General features: G+C 55.8%; 1 protein-coding gene across 3 annotated transcripts; it reads left to right on the top strand.

Moving 5' to 3' along the window:
* The first annotated feature begins 706 nt into the window (after positions 1-706).
* CYGB (cytoglobin) lies at positions 707-19,039 on the top strand. Of its 3 annotated transcripts, none has more exons than XM_030461627.1 (4): positions 707-1,209; positions 9,866-10,097; positions 10,662-10,790; positions 18,641-19,039. In XM_030461627.1, exons 1-4 carry the CDS (start codon positions 1,067-1,069, stop codon positions 18,695-18,697), a joined length of 561 nt encoding a protein of 186 aa, XP_030317487.1. In that variant the 5' UTR covers positions 707-1,066; the 3' UTR covers positions 18,698-19,039. The 3 variants fall into 3 exon arrangements, with proteins under 3 accessions (XP_030317487.1, XP_030317488.1, XP_008497980.1); XM_030461628.1 differs by lacking the exon at positions 18,641-19,039 and adding an exon at positions 15,404-15,488; XM_008499758.2 differs by lacking the exon at positions 18,641-19,039 and having other exon boundaries at positions 10,662-15,485.

The following is a 19,039-nucleotide window of genomic DNA, read 5'->3' as shown; positions in this document are numbered from 1 at the left end:
GCGGGTTTAATATTATCAGGGAGCTGGAAATGGCATCTGGGTGAAAAACAGCCCAAAAACACGCACAGGGAGGCAGTGGGAAGCCTGGCGTGGAGGTGTTCTCGTGCTCCTTGTCCCTGCCAAGACACCACCAGCAGTGATGCCATTGCAGAACAACAAGAATAGATATTAATTTCACCAGTGCCTTAGCTCTGGATCCCTTTTACATTTGGGTCCGGCTACGAGGACCCATTCACATCATTGAAAAAGTCCCCCTGGGATGGACCATGATCTCCTTAGGGTGGGAGATGCTTTGGGGGGTGGGGGGTGCTGAGTGGTCCCCAGTCTCTCCAGCTCCCCATGCAGCCCAGAGATGGGGTGAGGGTCCCTCCTGCAAAACATAACCTCCTGCAAGACAAGGGGGAGAGCTGGGGCAGAGCTCAGCACAGCCAGCACCCGGGATAACTTTAACTTTGGGCTCTGAATTTCCCCTGAGCTGTTTACAACAGCTAGAAAAAAACTTCCAGCCCTACCTCCTCCCCTTAGCCCCGTCCTGATGTTGCCCAGAACATCTCCTTCATCCCTCCCTTTCAGAGAGAAGGGAAAAAAAATAAAAAAAAAAAAAAAGGGAAGGAGGGAGGAGTGGGAGAGAGGAGGAGAGAGGGAGAAAGTGAGCTCACGTTCACACATTGGTGAAGAGGCTGGTCTTGCAATGCCTTTGAATATTTTACTTTTAGGCAGTTCCCCATCAGGCAGCCACACACACCCGAGCTGAGCTGAAGCTGACTACAGCCATGGACAGCACTGGGAGAGCTGGAATCTGACCGCAGGCAGCACAGCTCCGGCAGATTTCTTTAAATTACAAATCTAAACACGCCGAGAGGCAGCTGTGCTCACACACACACACACACACACACTCATACACAAACACACACTCACACACACACACACACACACACACACAGACATCGGCAGAGCTGCTGAGCAAACACCTTGTCTCAGCTCACAGGATATATACCCTCTCACACACCATCTCCCTTTTATCTCCTCCTGGCTTCCCGGAGGAAGATCGTGCCGGCTGTTTTTCATGGAGAAAGTCCAGGGAGAAATGGAGATTGAGAGATGGGAAAGAAACGAAGAGATTTCAGACGCGGAAAAGAAGGTTATCCAAGAGACCTGGAGCAGAGTGTACGCAAACTGCGAGGACGTCGGGGTCTCCATACTCATCAGGTATTTAAAAAAAACAACAAAAACCCGACCAAAACAAACAACCAGGAGCAGCGAATCGTCCAACTAAATCTCTTTATAGCTGAGGAAGAGGCAGAACAATATATATAGCTGAACTGGAATGAATGACAGGGAGTGGGGAGCTGGCTGGGTGCAGGGCTGGCTGGGAGCAGGCAGGGTTTCGCAGCACTCCTCTGATTTCCACACCTTGGGGACGGGGGACGGGGGGGGGGAGCCTTGCCGGGGACTTTGGGAGAAGCTGCTGCCATGGTTAAGGTCACCTTAGCCCGTGGATGGAGCTGGGGGTGGTGGTGGAGGTGTTGGTGGGGGGGGAACAGGCAGCCAGCTTGGGTGGGTTGGGGGTATTATGGTTTTTCTTACACCCCCCCCCCCCCCCTTCCCGGTTAGCTGCGTGCGGATGGCATCGGTACAGAGCAGGCTGGTACAGAGCAGGGTGAAATAATGCAAGTTGGAGCCAAGATAAAACCCAAGCAGGTGTGTCTCCCAGGGCACCATCTGTCCCTCCGGCGGCAGCGTCGGCGGGAAGGAGCGCGCTGAAGTTGGTGGCAGAAGGGGGAACCCGGGGGGGCAGAGGCAGGAGGTGGGGGACAGGACCCAGCCACCCCAGGAGTGGGGTGTGGAGCATTGCCCAGGACCAGAATTCCACCAGGGGAATGCTCCTGGGGGGTTGGATAGAGGCGGGTGGGTGTTATTGCTGTGTCCAGGGGTGCAACCCCTGTCCAAGTACCCCAGGAGGGTCCCCACTGGGGGGGGCACAGGTGTTGGAAGTTGGGGGGTGCCTTGGTGGGGTGCAGGGTGTTTGCCTTATTTACGAGGGGAGCAGAGGACAGGCAGGGTGAAGCAGAGGGGCAGGTGGGATGCCTGCACCCATATGTTGGTGAACAGTGAATTTCCAAAGCTCCCCTGGGGAGCAGCACGGCAGGGATGTCCCTGGCCAGGCTCACACCTGCACCCAGCTCCTGGCACCCCAGATGGGAGATGGGAGACTGGGCTGTGCCATTCCCCTTTGCTCCTGCAGCAGGGGGCTGTGGGTGCTCCAAGAACCCGCTGGAATGGGTGCACTGTTTATTAATAATCATCCAAAGTTTTCCAAGAAGCTGAGAGCAGACGCCCCGAGCCCACGGGCTCCGCAGGGAGCAGAGGCTCCTGGATGTGCTGGGGAGCAGAGCTGCTCTCCCCCCAGCCTTGCTGCCACCATTGCCACAGGATTTTCCTAGCAAGACCCCTCTGTGGAGAATCCAAAAATTACATTTAAGTCCCCCCTGCCTCCTTCTCAAACCTCTCCTCCCTCAGAGCCAGGGGGTGGCTCAGCCTGTTTCCCAGGTCCCCTGCTTCACGGAGCCAAGTTGCCTGGTCAGGAAGTGTGACAGCCCTGGGGCTGGGGACACCAAACCCACCTGCCCTGTGTTTGAAGCCCACGCATGAAGAGGTCTGGAGAAAAGGGGGATAAAAACCCCTCTTTTCTCCATCCCATGATCTTCAGTGTGGAACTTGGCTGGGAGCTGCACCCTGCCAGCTCCTCACCCGGCACCAGCATGCCATGGGCCCCACCAGAGCACAGGGAGGGTGTCCAGGTGCCCTTGGGTGGGGGGCAATGTCCTCGGGGTTTCATCTGGAGCAGCTCCTTGCTTTTGGTGTCCCGGTGTGCAGTCACAGGGGTTGGAGCAGGGCAGGGGACGAGGGACAGTGAGGGGCAGCAGCAGGGGACCATGTAGCTGAGCTCTGGTTCCAACTCAGTCTTTCCCAGTGGAAGTTTCTGGTTTAGGTTTTTGGGGTTTTTTGTGTTGGTTTTTTTTTTTATTTTATTTGTTTTCTTGGCTAGTTTTTGCTCTTTTCTTTCCAGGGAATGTTGTGGCACACCCATGAGGGGTTTCCCTCACTGTGCCCAACACAGCAGGGCTGAGCTGGCAACTAGGGTGTCCCCGGGCTCCTTGGGACCTTTCCCATGCTTGGCCATGACACATGGCCTGGCACATCCCAGCTCGCCCACCACCCACCCCCTCAGCCAGAGCATTTCTGGGATGCTCCAGGTGGGGTCTGCCCATCTTCCAGGGGTGGAGGTGGGATTTGGGAGTGCCACCCCCCCCTCCAGCAGCAAACCCCCTGCCCATCCAGGGCTCCATGCTGCTGCCCTCAGCCCCACTCTCTCCCTCCAAGCTCTGGAGAGCTCCTGCCGAGCAGGGAGCCCTGGGCAGGCCTGGGAGCTCTCCCGTTGTGTTTCCCAGCTGGCAGCAGCTGCTGGGAGAAGTGGGTCACCCCTGGAGGCCGCCGGGAGCCCGGGCGAGCAGCAGCCGCTTCCCCAGACGTGATTCAGCAGCTCCAGAGCTTGGAGCTGGGGAGGGGACATCGGGTGGGATGTGACCTGACCTGCCCAGGACCCTTTTGAGGGTGCAGGCTAAACACTGCCCCTGCCACCCTCCAGGGACAGGCTGGCTGGCTGTGCTCCTCACCTCACGAGGGAAACTGAGGCAGAAAGTGATGTGCACAAGGGTGGCCGGAGAGAGGGGAGGGGGACACAGGGCTCTGCACCCCCCCCCCCGTGTGCAACCCTGTTTCTGTTGCCAGGATTGTGATCGAGGAGCTGCCTGATGTCTGGTGGCAGAAAGTCTCTCCATGTTCTCCTGCTCTGTCCCCTCTCTATCCCACTGGAACTTCCTGGGGGCAAGGAGTGACTTCTTCCCCTGGGAGGAGGGCTGGGGATTTGCAGCACCTCTGGACAGAAAGGGGAGAAATGAACCTGGGGCCTGATCCTGTGTCCCGAGGGGAGAGGCAGGGAGCAGTGTAGGGATGCCCCCCAAAAGGCAGGGATGGAGAGGGCTGCAGGAGCCCCTCTGCCCCCTCCTTCAGCTCCTGCCCAGCAGCTCCTCCTCCAGCTTTTCTGTGCTTGGCAGAGAGGGAAACTGAGGCACAGAGCCGGGCAGCAGTTTCCCAGCCCTGGTGGCTGCTGCTGGTGGTTGAAGCCATAGCAAAGCCCTGCAGCCCTGCCAGCAGCACCGTGTGGTCCTGATCTCAAAAGGCTTTCTGGGGGTCCTGGGGGACATAAAACACAAATAATGGGGACTTCTGGCTGAGCAGCCACCGGATCATGGGAATCTGCACTGTGTGGTTAAAACTATGCTGCTAATTGACAATTTCCTCGGTGGGGGAGCATCCGGGCCAGAGGAAGCACAGGCTCCTCACCATGCTCATCTTCCTCCTCTGGAGCTCAGGGGCCTCTGCAGGCTCCAGCTCACAGCTCCCACATTAACCCTTGCTGGAGCTGGGGCTGGGCCCTCAACCTGCACATGTGGGGCTGGGTGTTTGGGTTGGGTCTCTCCCAGCACAGCCAGGAGCCCCGGACTGTGGCTCTGCCGTTGTTGCCCCACACCCCCTGCTCCTTGCTGTGGCCTCACGTTTCCCCAGTCTGCAGTACAGGAGTCAGTGTTTTTGGAGAACACCCTCACTAGAGCACTGACAGCCCCAGCCTCTGCAGGGCCCTCCAAACACACAGCCCTCTCCTAATGCCCTCCTGATGGTTAGATCCCAGTACTCCAGGAGGCTGTGCTGGGAGGGTGCAAGCCACCCCAGGTGTTTCAGCCCCCTGCAGCCCAACCCCATGGCTCAGAGCCCCGGGACAAGCAGGGCTGAGTACCGCTCCTTTGCAGAGCTCAGCTGTTCCAGGACACCGGGGCTCAAAGCTGGAGCCTGGGCTGACCATCACACTCCTCATGCTCCCAAACCCACACCCACGGAGCACGGTCAATGGATGTGGGACCAACCAGAACTTGATGGATTTCCCTCAGGGGAATAAAACCCAGGGGTAATTCTCTATTAGCCCCAGGAGAATTGCTCACTCAGATGTTCCCCTGTGCCCACTGCAGGCAACGCAGCCACCAAGGCTGTGCTGTTCCAGGAGGTCTCTCCATCACTCTTTCCTCCATCTCCAACTCCAGACCCATCAGCTTCCAGATTCCAAAAGGTGTTACCTTCTCTGTCACCAACTCCTGATGTGCTCTTTCCCTCTCAGGAGGGGAAGCAGAAGATTGCCAAATGCATAATCAGGCCCCTGGGTTTCCACAGCTCCTTGGGCTGAGCTTGACAACACCTGGATCAGACAGTTTGCAAAACGAGCTTTGAAATATGAAAGTGCTCCTTGGATGCCAGACATTATTGTGAGTTGTAGGTTAAAATAGCAAAGAGCCTGAGTAATGAGTCTGGCAATGCAGAAGCCTTTTTTTTTTTTTTCCTTCTCCCAGCTGAATCTAAAAAAATGGGTTGGAAATCCACTCAAACTGGCATTAAAGAAATGATTTTGCAGCTTGCCCCCAAAGCCAAGCCAGGCCTGTGTGGAGGTGTCCCCAGGGGTTCCTGATTTTTGCTGGCTGGCTGGTGGGTCCCAGCACAGCGACCACATCCTCACAGATCTGGGTTACCCCTTCCCCACCCCCTTGGGGCTTGTTCCTACCCCCAAACCCCTCCACTCTCCCTGGGGGGGATGCACAGTCAGGCTCCAGCTGTGCTCCCTTCGTCTGCCTCAGAGACAGGAGTCACATTTTGGGATCATTTCCTAATAACTATGGACCCTGCTGGACCACATCAACCCCCCAGGGCAGAGCCATAGGCAGGGTGCTTGGTGTGATGGGGGGGGCAGGGGCTGGGGTGGCTGTCCCTGCATGCTGCTGGTACCCAGTGGCAGGGACAGCAGGGACACAAATGTGGAGGGGCTGAGGATGATGCTGTGGATGAAGGCACTGAGTGAAGGGGATGGCAAGGACTGGAGGCACGTGGGAAAGCCACCTGGGCTCTGCTAATTCATTTATCTGGTGAAAGCTGGCCCTGCCTCGAGCCCTCCCAAGTTCCTCTGCACCAACCAAGAGGCTTTGGGCTGAACCCACAGAGGAGGTGAGGAAAGACAACAGCACTGAGGAGTTGGGCTGGGAGCTGGGCACAGCAGGATGTTGTCCCTGGGGTCACTAGCTTGTGCCCAATGTTTTTGGTTGCATCTTTGCTGCTGGGTCCCCTCCCAGCCCCCCCAGGGTGTGTGGTCCCCTCTACAGGGCAGCTCCTGGGGGTAGCTGGAGGCTTTAGCAGCAGGATGGGAGGCTTCACCTGGAGGATAGGGCTCAGCTCCACCTCTTCCTCCTCAGCCTGGAGAAGGAGTGGAATTTGGTCCCCAGTCCTGCAAACAGGAGGATTGGCCCACAGGTGGCCTGAGAGGAGCCAGGCGGAAAGCTGCAGGGTGAGCGTGGAGACCCCACAATAAATAGCAGCCCCCCCCCCCCCCCCACTTCCTCCTCACCCCTTATCAGCAGCTCTGGAGGGTACCTGAGCAGCAAGGGGAGGTTTGAAAAGGGACCCAGAAAGGCTCCAGGCTGGTGTTAGAGAGAGAGTTTCTCCCACATAGAGGGATGAGGTGAGAGAGAACATGAGAGCACTGGGGGGGAAATGTAGGCAAGAACTTTTTTAAACGTCTGGAAGTGCAGCTTGGAGGGCTCCTGGCATCTTCCTGTGCGTTTGGCAAACAGGGTAAGTGAGGGTTCAAGAATTTAGGTACTCAGGGGGCCAAGCAAGCAGCGTCTTTTTGCTGGGAAAGGAAGGAAGGTGGCTGGGCTTGAAGATTTCCTGGGTGTGGATTTGCTCTGTGGGCTCTGGGGAGATGTGAAGAGACAGAAGGAGATGGACTCTCTCCTCCTGAACAGAAAACAGGTTCCCAAGTGATTGCAGGGGCTTTGCACTTTAATTATTTCCTTTGGTTGGGTGCTTAAAGTTGTTAAAAAGGCAAAAAAAGGGAGGAAAAGCAATCTGACATCCTGTTGGTTGGGTCCAGATGTAGCTCACAGAGTACAAATTAGCGGGTGTGGAATGGAATCGCTTAAAAAGAAATATAATGAGATTGGTATGCAGGCATCTGGTTTCTATCAATCATTTTGTGTGATATGCAGTGGTAAATATCATCTTTTAATGACTCTGATGAAGCAAAAGAGCCCAAACCACGCACACATGTCACGAGCCAACAAAATTCTGGAGCCTGAGATGTTTGAACTCTTCAAAAATATCTTGTAGATGGAAAAACCCCAACTGACACCTCCTCTAGTTCCCTATTGTTTGAGTTATTTTATGTCTTCCTTTTTTTTTCCCTCCTCTCCTCTGGTTATATTTAACCTTCATGTTAAATTAATCTTTTCTGTTTATTAACAACTACCACAGAGCAAGCCTCCTCCCTCTTTTTTTAAGTTGGACAACTCAAACATTTGCCTGCAGCCCTTTCTCCAGCCCTGTGCCATGGGAGAAGGCTGCAGGTCCCTGCCTGGCCACAGAGTTGCTTTGCAGCTTGAGGCAGAGATGGTTTGGGCTCCCCTGGATGGGTTCTGGGTCACTGAGAACAAGCAGAGAGCACAGGGGGTTGAGCTGGGTGGGTTGCTGGATCTGGTTCCATCCCTCCTGCAGATCCCTTGGGAAAGCTGCAGGGCTCAGTGCCCCCTGGAGCATCACTTTGAGGAGCTGCAAAGTAGAGAAAGGTGGGAAACAAAATCTTTGGCTCCTTCCCTGCTCTCAGACAGACAGACTGGGGGCTTTCTGGGGCTGGAATAACCTTTGCTCCTGGCATAGCTGGCCAAAAGCAGCTGAGATGATGCCATGGGAGATGCTGCTTTTGGTCCTCCCCTTGGAAGAAGGATGCTGCAGTTCCTGGCCATGCAGGGAGGTCACCCCTTGCTGCACCCCTTCTCCTGAAAGAGCCTGGCTGGGGCTGGGAGTTCTCAGCTCATTCCCTGGGTCTTCCCAACACTGTGCCCTTGAGCTGAGATCAAACAGGGCTTTTTAGGGAACTTCTGAGGATTTGGGGTTCAGAGGCTGAGGTGTGCACTGATGGGCTAAGGACGTTGATCTTGGGGTCTGCAGCAGCTTGTAGGGAGGGACAGGATGAGATGGGGAGAGAAACCTAGAGGAATATTTCCCTTCTGTTGGGAAATATTCAGGGCAGAAGTCTTGAACCCCAGGAGTGGTTCTGCCTGCCCCAGCTGGCTCTGTCTCCCAGCCTGGACACTGATGTCCATCCCCAAACGTCCCTCTCTCTGAAGGCCTCTCAGGCAGCTCCCAGCTGAAGGGTACAGACTGAGCATCTCTGTGGGGATGGGAGCTGGAAGCAGATGGGTCTGGGAATGATTTATCCCAGCAGGAACCAGATGTATCAGGAAGAGCTTTGGAGGGGAGGCCGCACAGTAACAAGAGGAGTTTTGTCACGGGTCCCCCCCAGGTTTTTAAAGCACCCCCTTGTCTCCACCCCCTCCACCTTCCTTCCTCCCTTCCCCACCCCTTTCTGCTGCACCCTCTTCACACCTCTGAAACCTATTTTGGGCCCTCTGATGAATCCCAGATGCTTTGGGGAAGCGACAGAAGCGATGCTGAGATCCAGGCGCTGCTTCCTTGGCAATGCCCCCGAGCTTTGGCAAGCCAAGGGAGCGGGGGAGAAAGGGAAGGAGGGGGGAAAAGGAGGATAATAAAGTGGAAAATGAGCCTGGTCCTCAGTGTTGTGCTAATTTGTGGAGTGGTGAGTAGGGAAGAGGATCTTGGATCGTCCTGGAGGGAGGTAGCAATGATTGGGAAGAGGGGTGGGATAAATTCATGTGGTTTGGGATGAGGTTTGGGAGGGGCTTACAGCTTCTTGGGAGAGAGGAGAGGAGGCAGCTGGACATCTGTCTGGAGCTGGGGACAAAGGGGACAGCCCTGGCTGCTCTCTGCCATCTCCTGAGCATCCTTCACTGGCTCCCACCCAGGAGAAGGGGGCCCAGGCAGAGACAGGGAGAGTCCTGTTGAAGGAAAGGAGCTGGGTGGCAGCAGGGAGCAAATGCATCTGTGGTTCTCCATGGTGTAAATCAGGAGGAAGGGGGTGGTTAATGTGACTCCAGTATCAACCCTGACTGCTGAGAGCATCCAGTATCAGTGGTGTTGCTGGCCCCAGACCTGCACCCAGTCACCTCGTGCCCTTCAGACCTCCTCCAGCTCTCCAGGGTGCTCAGCACTTCAGCTGCAACTGCAGCTTTGGTTGCTCCATCTGCATTCCATGGGGGCTGATTTAATCCTGCAGCAAAGAGGGGCCTCAGCTGGGGGCCTGGGGTATCCTCATGCTGAGGGATACAGCTCAGATGAGAGGTCTTGGTGGAGGCTCTGGAGGGTGAGCTGTGAAAGGTGGGGGCACCTTGGCAAGGGGGTGGTGATGCAGGAGTAAAGGCCATGGGGCCAGGAAGCTGCTGTGGGACTGGGGAAGAGGGACAGGGAGAGGCTGGGATACAGAAAGGTTTTCATGGTCATCTCCAGCTCTCTGGGATGGATGTTTTGATGAACGTGGACATGTGTACAGCATCTGGCACACCTGGGTGGAGTCTCCGGGTACCAAGAACTCAGTTTTGCGTGTGCTTTGAAGGTGAGCACCCATCTGGGATGCCCTTGTAGCAGAGCAGGGAAGGCTGGGGAGAAAGGCACAAACCTTCTGATTTTTAGGCAGCTGAATGTCACAGCTCCCAGGGAATTCAGTGAGGAACCCAGCCCTGGCTGGTAGGTCCAAGGGGCTTCCAGCCTCTCCACCACTCCACGTTTTGCTTTAACATCTTTGCCTGCTCTCCCCTTCCTGATGGGATTTCACATCTGCTCTTTCTTCAAGGTTTTTTGTCAACTTCCCCTCGGCCAAGCAGTACTTCAGCCAGTTCAAGCACATGGAGGATCCTCTGGAGATGGAGAGGAGCTTGCAGCTTCGGAAGCACGCTCGGAGGGTCATGGGTGCCATCAACACTGTGGTGGAGAACCTCAATGACTCTGAAAAGGTCTCCTCTGTTCTGGCCCTGGTGGGCAAGGCCCATGCCCTCAAACACAAAGTGGAGCCCGTCTACTTTAAGGTAAAGGATACCAAAAAGTGGCAAAAAGAATCTCTGGGCTGCTTTAGGAATTAGGAGAGAGGGAGGCACAGTGCTGCCTGGCCATGCCTGGAGGGGGTTTGTCAGTTGTGGGGGTTGTTCCCCACATGGCTGCAGTGTCCCAGCTGGGATCCTGTCCCACCCAGACCACCAAATGCAGCCAGTGCTGGGGCATCACTCACCTCCCCCTGCCCAGGGAAACCCTCCTGCCTGCAGCCCCTTTGCCATGGCCCCAGGTCCCTTCTTCCAGAAACCCAACATGAGAGGAGGGACTCAGTCATTTGAGGTGCTGAAATTAGGGAGATGCTCAGACCTGCACCCAGCACCCACCACCCCTCTCATGGCTGTGTCTCAGTTCCCCCCCCCCCTGCCAGGACAGGCTCTGTCTGTCCCTCGGGCTCTCAGCAGACCTGAACATCTCTGTCCCACTGAGCATCCTCATTCCCAGAACTCAGTGACAGTGTTAAGTTGTTTTTGGGGAAGAAAAAGCTAAGTTTGTTATTAGCTGGCTCCCTGGAGGGTCATTAACCCTTTGCTACCCTCCAGAAACTCACTGGTGTCATGCTGGAGGTCATTGCTGAAGAATATGCCAACGACTTCACCCCGGAGGCCCACAGTGCCTGGACCAAGATGAGGACCCTGATCTACACCCATGTGACAGCAGCATACAAGGAGGTGGGCTGGGCTCAGTACCCCACTGCCACCCTGTGAGAGGCCAGCAGGGCAGGGAGAGGGGCAGGGAGGGCTTTGCTCACCCCAGGACTTCACTCTGGTGTCTTCTCAAGATCTTCACTCAGTCTGGGGAGCCTGGCAGGGTCACCTCTGTTAGCTGCCAGGTCACAATTTGGTCTCCATGGGGTTTAAAAACAAACTCAAGAAGCCAAAAAGGAAACAAAAAATAATAATGGAAAAAAAATAATAAAATTAGAAGCCCCAAGGGTGGGGTGGGTCAGGGTGCAGTGTTTGCAAGGGATGCTCGAAGGGGATGCAGAGCAGGAGGGGAGAGAGTTGGTTGTTGGCTCCATCTTACTGGCCTGGCCTGTCCATCACCACCTCCCACATCCCACACTTTGCTTGTGCCATCCCAAAGCCCCTTGCCTGAGCTCTGTGTGGCAGTGACATGCAGCCCCATCTGTTGAGGAACAACAGGACCCTCATTTTCCACCCAGAGCCCCCCCAGTAAGCCCAGCTCCTTCCTTTTGGTGTGCAGCGTCCATGGGCACCTCCAGCTGGCACCAAAACCACTTTTGCTTTTGCACTTTCTCTGCTCCCCTGGCAGGGTGGCAGGGCCACCATCACCCTGCACCCAGCAGCCCTCACCTCTCCTGGCACCCACAGGCCCCCTCCTTGGCTGGCTGGCCCAAACCCTCCTGGGGATGGAGGGGATGGGAGAGATCTGCTGCTCCAGCATGGGACAGTGTGGAAAAGGAGGGGGATGCCTTGGGACTGCCTCCCCTCCTGGCTTGGAGCATGGGGTGAGGGTGGAGGTGTTGGCAGGGTGGGGGTGTGCATGGGGGCAGCTCTGCCCCATTTGCTGGTCAAGAAGCTTCAGGAAGGGGAAAAGATGAAGCAGATCAAGGAGGAGGGATTTCTGAGTGTAAAGGAAGGTCCCTGGTCTGTTAAAATTAATAATAGTTTGTTACCCAGAGCGTGGTCCTGCCCTCCTGGTGAAACTGGGTTTCTTCAAGTAAAGTGCCTGGTAGAAATCAGTCCCTGCAGGAGCTGGGTCTCTCTAGGGGGTTGGCAGTGCCTGTGCCCCGCAAGGAGCTCACAGAACTCATCCAGCATCCAACACTGATTCCTCTTGAAGCTGGGGCTGAGTCTGCTTGGCTTCTGCCTCAGTTTCCCCTTTGGTTATCAAAAAGGGAGGAGGAGCAGCAGCAGCAGCCCCGCTGCCTCCTGCACATGTGCTTGGATTTATAGGATGCTTTGGGGACTGATTCCCAAAGGATTAGGGGTGCATCAGATGTGCTAGGATGCTCCTTGCCACCCAGTGTTTCCCAAAATGTCTCTTTTATTTCGGATGCTCTAATGTTCAGGGCAGTGTTACCAATGTGGGAGGGGGGTGAGGTTCCCTTCTCAGTTTTCCTCTGCCCTCACTTCAGCAGAGCCCCTGGGAACTGCCAGCTCCCTGGGGACACCTGGGTGTCAGCTTGGCAGGCAGCATGGCCCATGGGACACTGCCTGGGGACACTCCCTGCCCTGGGGACACTTGGAGGGGGCCCAGGGACCCTCCCTGGGCTCATCTCCCTCCCCGGAGCAGTCAGCCAGCACCTCCTGCCTTGCTCACCTGCAGCTGGTTCATTTTTATTTCATCATCCCCATGGAATAAGGGTTTGGGTTTTTTACCTGTTTCTCATGTTTTGCTTCCATGCCAAGGGGCTCCTCTGCCCCCAGCCCTGGTACTGCAGGAGGGGTTTGGTCATCAGTGGGTTCCTGATCCCAGAAAAGCTCTTGGTGGGGTTTCCCCCTTTCCTCTCCCAGCTCAGATTCCTGCTCAGGATCTGTGGGATCCTGTATGGAGGGGCAAACCCCAGACCTCCCCCCCTCCCAAATCACTCCCGGCAGGATGCTGGCACAACCCAGGGCTGGGCAGTGACCTGGGGACCAGAGGGGAGGTGTAAATGGGGGAAAATGTCTCCTCCTGCTCCTCTAGGCTTGGTTGGGTGCAACCCGAGTGCCATCCCCCAGTGCCTGGGCTCTGGGTGAAGGGGGATGCGGGGAGAGCTCTAAACTTTGCTGTGTTCCCCAGGGCTCCCTCCCCTCCCTGCAGAGCCCTGGGACCAGGGTTGGTCCCAAAAGAATCCCAGGACTCCATTAATGCCACTGCAGCTGCTCTCTGCCCTCCCTGTGTCCCACAGTGAAACTGGGGGAGAGGAGTGAAGGAACCATGGTGTGTGCTGGGCTTCCAGAGAGGGCTGGGTGGCAATAACTGCTCAGGGCATGGCTGTGTGTAAGGTTAAAGGGTTTGTTAGAAGAAGGGAGAAGCAGGGAGTGACAAGTGATGTCACTGTGGTGATGGGACAGGCTGTCATTTAGGGTCAGCACCCCCAAAACTCAACCCCTCAGCCTGCACCCCTGAAGGTGCCAGCAGCTCTGGCTCATGTTTGGATGTGAAAGGAGCTGCTCAGAGCTGGCAGAGGGAGCTTCCAAACCCCAGCTGCTGGCAGGGGGGAGGATTGGGCCCATGCAGATGGGGAAAGACCTGTTCAGTCCTAAACCTTGCTCCAGTGCTAGACCAGAGACTGATTGCTTGGAGCAAAACTGTTAAATACCTTTTTTGGGCACATCACGGGACAGCTTCACCCATTTCTGCCAAAACTTCAGGGCCACTGATGTGCATTTTTTGATGAGTTCACACACTCCCTGTGCTCTGTGGATGCTGGGCCAGGGAAGTCTCCGTGCAGGAATGTTTCATCTTCAGACAAAGTTCACACATCAACCTTTGAGTTAATATTCCCCAGGTGGGAAGTTCATTTTTTCAGTACAAACCCTTCCTCTCCCTTCCCACAAAAAAACCCAAAAAACAACAGCAAAAAAAAAACCCACCAAACAACCAAAAAAAACCACCAAAAACCACCACCAAAAAAAATTGGGCTCAGTGAGAGTCAGCAGGGAAGCAGTTTTGGCTTTTGGGGTGGCTGGCAGGTCCCTGTGTTCATGCCCAGCAGCACTGAGGTCTCTCTCCTCATTCCCTTTGAACAGGACTTGATTTCCTCATTATTGTTTTGCATCCCTAGAAAAAAAAAACCCTGACCCGTGACCCTGCGTGCCCATGCGTGTGCTGGGCTTGGGGTTCTTGTGGTTTGGTTTGGTTTGGTTTGGGTTGTTTTTTTTCCAGGCACATTTTTCTTCAGCAAATCCAGCTGTGTGCAGCTGCTGCCCCTCGAGGATTTCCCCTCCCCACCTCCCCATCGCCGCCGCCTCCTCCTCAGCCACATTTCAGGCCGGTTGAATACAGGCGAACAAACCCAGGTTTATTTTTACCAGCTCTGTAGGAAGTCAGATGAAGGAGGGAGGAGAGGAGGGAGGGAGGAAGGGAGGGGGGGAAGCCGGGGCAGAGCTCGGGAGAGGAGGGAGAGAAAGCGACTGCCCCCTCCTCACCACCCGCAGCTGAGCAGGCAGGGCTGGAACTGGGGGGAAAGGCTCATGGGGAGAGATGAAAATGAACAGGGAAAAAAAAAATAATATATATATATATATAAAACAATTCCAGAGTGACAGGGCTGATAAATGTGGTGTGGAAGAGCAGAAAGTGAGGCTGGGGCTGAGTGTGACCCTGCAGCACCCACACCTGTACAGCTGCTCCCTGTCACCCCATGGCACCCCCAGAACCCACCCTCAGCCTGGGGGCTCCCTTATCCCCACTTGCTGGGGTTCCACGTCACCTCCCGGTGTGCTCGGGCTGTGGTCAGGGCACTCCCTCTGCTCTCAGGCTAAGGCAGGGGAGGTAGGGACCAACTTGCAAAATGATGCCCCAAAGCTCATGTCCCTTTGGGGGGACACCTGCTCATCCCAACCCACTTGTGTCCCTCTGCCCCAGGATGCTGTGTGTGGTCAGAGGGAGTGCAGCCCTGGAGGAAGGGGGAAAATTAGGCTGGGGTGGGACACAGCCCCCATCCACCCTCTCCCTTGTGGCAGGTGGAGCTCTATATGCACCTGGCCAGACCCCCCCGATGCCACCAAGGACCTTGTGCCACCACTTTTGTCTTGCCTTACAGTGAGACAAAGCCCCACAGCTGAGGCAGCCCAGCCACGGGCTCTCCCAGGGGATTCCTCTTGCACCTCTGCCAATTTGCTCCCGTGTCCCCAGGCAAGGGGATCCCAGCTGCTGGGAGGTACCCAGTGACTTCAGTGGGGACCAGATTTTGACTGACTGATGCCACAGCTTGGCTCTCCCCCAGCCCTGGCCATGGGGGAATAGTTGGGGGTGCAGGGATCACTGGGGGCCACCCCCACCTGTGCTGGGCAGGCAGGGAGGAGGTGGGAAGGGAACCCCAGCATCTAACCTTGGACCAACTCATCCAAAAGGGAGGGAGCCAACTCCCCACCTGGGGTCTGACCCATTTAACAGACTGCAACACTGATTATTTTCCATAGCTGAAGCTGTCTCTGATTGTTAGTGTGTCTTAACCAGTCCCACAGACATGAGCCAGCGTGGTCTCTGCTGTACCTCTGTGTCCCTCCTGTCACTGCTGCTGTTCCTCTTCCTCGGCGCTTCCCTGCTGGTTTCACACGTGGCTGTTCTCCTGTGTGATGGGTGTAACTTGTTTTTCTTTTTTTTGTAGGTTTTTAGTATGTTTGTAACCTGACAGAATGGTGTTATTAAAGCATAACGTGTATCTTCAGTGGATAAATCAATCAAACCCCTCCAGCTCTTCTTGGTTTCTTTCTGGCGGGGTGGCTGCAAGGCTGAAGGGGGTTCTGGGGGGCTGCTCCGTGGCCTGGGGGTGCCTGGGGCATGGCTGAGGGAGCTTTGCTGCTGGGAAGCTTCACTGCCCTTCTGCACTGAGGGGGGAGAGGTGGCTGGAGGCAAATTGCTGCTGGGCTGATGTGGAAGGGGAAGGGAAGGGAAAGGCTGCTCCTTCTCCAGGCTCTTGGCTTGGCTTCCAGGTATGTCTTGCAACTCTCCAGGGGCTCTCCCTGATTCAGGAGCTGGTTCTGGTCCAAAATGTATGTCAGGAGGATGAGCTGCACGTGCCAGGCCAGGGACTTTCCCTACCAGATGTCCAGAGACTGAAGAACAGCCTCTGGGTATGTGAATCTCTGCAGGGCTCCTCTCTGCTGCTGTGGGCACCAGGGCAGAGCTGGATGTGAAAGCTGAGGTGGTGATGGCCACAAGGTGCAGCAACACCACCTCCAAAGATTGTGAGATAGTTCCCAGCTTTTAAAAATAACAAAAGGCTCTCTGAGCAGCAGAAAATGGATTTTTCTGTGGCTCTGTCTGACGTGGCTCCTTCTGTGCTGTGTTGCTGTGGGGTGGGTTGCAGCACAGTTGGGCCACGTTGTGGTTTCCCTCCATAGGTCTTTCCAGGTGCCTCTTTTGCAAAGCAGGCCCAGGATGTATTTGAGACCTCTCTCAGATTTGATTGGCACTGGGCAACCTTTCCAAAGTTGTCATCAGAGGATGGATGGACAGACAGATGGTGTAGGGTCCCATAAGCACCATTGCTGTGGGATGCAGAGCTTGGGAAGGAAATCTGAGCAATCCTTTTTATTGTGCTCCTCTCTGCTGATGCCAAAGACATCAGCACAAGTGAGGACAGGCTTTCAGGGAAGAGAAATCTCCTCCCACAGGGCGGTAGAAACCACCAGCACCTGGCTAAAAACAATATTAAGGGGAGCCATCCCAATTTAGGACCCTGGTCTGAGACTGGGAGGGCATTAGGTGATCTGAGAGGAAAGAAGACAGAGATTGGTGCCTTGAAGGCTGCCCAGGGTCTTGGGGAGCCTGATGCTGTCTTGTCTCTTGTTGGGCTGAGGGTAACAATGACATTCTTGAGCTAGTCTGGAGTCCCCAAGCTACAGGTTCTGGGGTGACCATGCAAGGGAAGCCCATTTCTTCAGAGCTTAGCCAAGCCAAACCAGCCCCAGCGAATGGAACCAAAGGCCAACCCACACTGGGAGGGGAATATCTGTCTTGTTTGTTCTGGTTTTTGCTGCATCATTTTTTTTTTTAGAGGGGAGGGGGGGGAAAGAAAACTGGTTGGTGCTGCTCATGTAATCCATGAGCTGTCCTTGGAGTCCCCACCACATCCTGCACACACTCCTGGTCAGCAGAGCCCACGCTGCTAGGCTCCAGATGGGAAACAGGGGCTTGGAAACCACCAGCAAAAGGAGGGGTTGGCTCAGGAGTGGGGAGGCTGCAGTGAGGATCTGAAGCTCCTGAGACCTTGGCATCGTGGGCTGAGGCTGAGCAGAGCCAGCGGGGGCAGGAGGGCACTGACACGGGGCCTGGTCTTTCCAACATCTTGGTGAAAAGGAGCTGGGAATTTCAGCATTGCTGTGCAGGGAAAAAATATTTACACAGCCCTTCACTTTGTCCCAATATTTACCCCCAGATCCTGTCACTTCAGGGTGGCTGTGAGGATTGCACCGTGACCCAGACCCCACTCCCATGCCAGTGCTCTGCAAATGCTGGTAGAAAAGGAGCCCGGGTAGGAGGATGGGAGAGAATTGGCCCAGGCACTTGGGTGATGGGCTCACACCCTCCTGCTTCCCTGTGCCCAGAAAGGGTTAAATCCACCTTGTTTCCAGGTGTCACAGCCTGAGGCTGCCACTCTCCAGGTGGGACCCTCGCCCAAGGGAACCAGGGGGGATCCAGCTCTTAGACACCACCTTGGTGGCCCTGGTGATGTTTTATGGGCTGGGGAGTGGAGGAAGAGGGGAAGTTAATAGCTAAGGCAGGTTCTGGGATGGACTCCCAGCCCTTTTCCCATGATCCAGCCCTGGGAAAGCCCATCTGCTCCCAGGGGTCCTGCCCAGGGTCTGCCATGTGCTGGGGGAACTGGGGCTCCACTGCCCTGGTGCAGGTTTGGCTCAGAGCTGGGGCACCTCCACGGTGTGTCCATCACCCACTGGCACCCTGTGCCAGCCAAGGGTGAGCCAGGAGGTCACTGCAAGGGACAGAGAGAAATGCACCTGCAAGGGGACACTGTACATTAAAAGGAGAGCGTGCAATAACTGCACAGATATCAGTTAAAACCCACCCCGGGGAAGCTGGAGAAGGAGTCCTCCTCCCACGTTTGCTGGGTGGCACAGGCTGGGAAACCTTGGCTGCTGAAGCCTGCAGGTTCCCACCAGCTGGAAGGACATCTGGACATCTCCCTGCTCCTTCTCCATCAGCTGCATTGAGATAAGAACCAGGAGTTCCAGGCTTTGCTGTTCCAACTGGGCCGGGGGGGGACGAGGAGGGGGAGGGTGTTCTGAGTCTCCTTGCTCAGAGCAAAACCCCTGGGAGATAAAAAAAAAAAAAAAACACAGAAAAGCAGGAACACGTCCTCCCACCCCGGCGGGGCTGACACTGAGCAGGAGCAGCCCCTTCCTTCCGAGCCCGGCTCCTCTTCAGCTGTGCCGGCTGATAGGGTTTATCTGAGCAGAGCTGAATGTAAACGCTGTCAGCGCCGGCCGGGATTAATTCCCGGGAATTTGGCAGCCGGAGAGATGAAATAACAGCGCCGTGGAGGGGGGAAGTGCACACATCTCAGAGTGAAAAATACTCCCGGCTAATTTACAGCCAGGTTTCTCTGCTCCCAGGCACTTTTGAGAGAGAGCAGAGCCGAGGGCACAGGGAGGATGGAGGAGGAGGAGGATGGCTCCCCGGGGGGGTCAGGCTGCCTCCTCCTCCTCTTCCTCTCCCTTGGAACCCAAGGGGATGGGGATGGAGGAAATCCACACTTGCCCCAGGAGCTGCCCTCAAAAGCGTGTGGCCTCTGTGCCAGGGACCCAGGCTGGGGGACACACACACACACACACAACACGACCCTCAGCCCCTGGTCCAGCCAAATCGCCCTCTGGTTTTGCAGGACCCCCCAGGCGGAGGCAGCAGCGCCGAAGGCACCGAGGTGGCCCCGGACACCTGAACTCGGAGAGCCCGAGAGGAGCATCCTGAAGCCTCCCGCGGGCTGCCGGGGCGATGCGCCATAGCCCGGGACCCCGGGGGGCAATTGCCACCCCCTGGTCCCCCCAGCCCCGGCAGCCCTCTCTGTGGGGAACAAACCAGCAAAAAGCATTTTCCCCTTGCTTGGCGCGTTAAACACTGCGAGACCACTCCAAGCAAACAGCTTTGCTGCTGGAAGGATTCCCATCCCCGTGCAGATGGGACATCTACTGCTGCTCATTACAGAGCCTGCCTTTCTTTCTTTTTTTTTTTAATGGGACATCTACCGCTGTTTATTACAAACCTTTTATTTTTTTTTCTATAG

This window comes from Calypte anna, chromosome 18 (assembly GCF_003957555.1).
Source record: "Calypte anna isolate BGI_N300 chromosome 18, bCalAnn1_v1.p, whole genome shotgun sequence".
Lineage (NCBI taxonomy): Eukaryota > Metazoa > Chordata > Aves > Apodiformes > Trochilidae > Calypte > Calypte anna.
The sequence above is the reverse complement of the archived record's forward strand: the minus strand, read 5'-3'. Positions and strand labels throughout refer to the sequence as shown.

Bases quoted from the DNA above. Each gene is read 5' to 3' on its own strand.
- CYGB (XM_030461627.1), top strand. From the start codon at position 1,067: ATGGAGAAAGTCCAGGGAGAAATGGAGATTGAGAGATGGGAAAGAAAC. The intron at 1,210-9,865 runs GTATTTAAAAAA...TCTTTCTTCAAG, and splicing joins GGGGTCTCCATACTCATCAG to GTTTTTTGTCAACTTCCCCT. The intron at 10,791-18,640 runs GTGGGCTGGGCT...CTGGTTTTGCAG, and splicing joins TGACAGCAGCATACAAGGAG to GACCCCCCAGGCGGAGGCAG.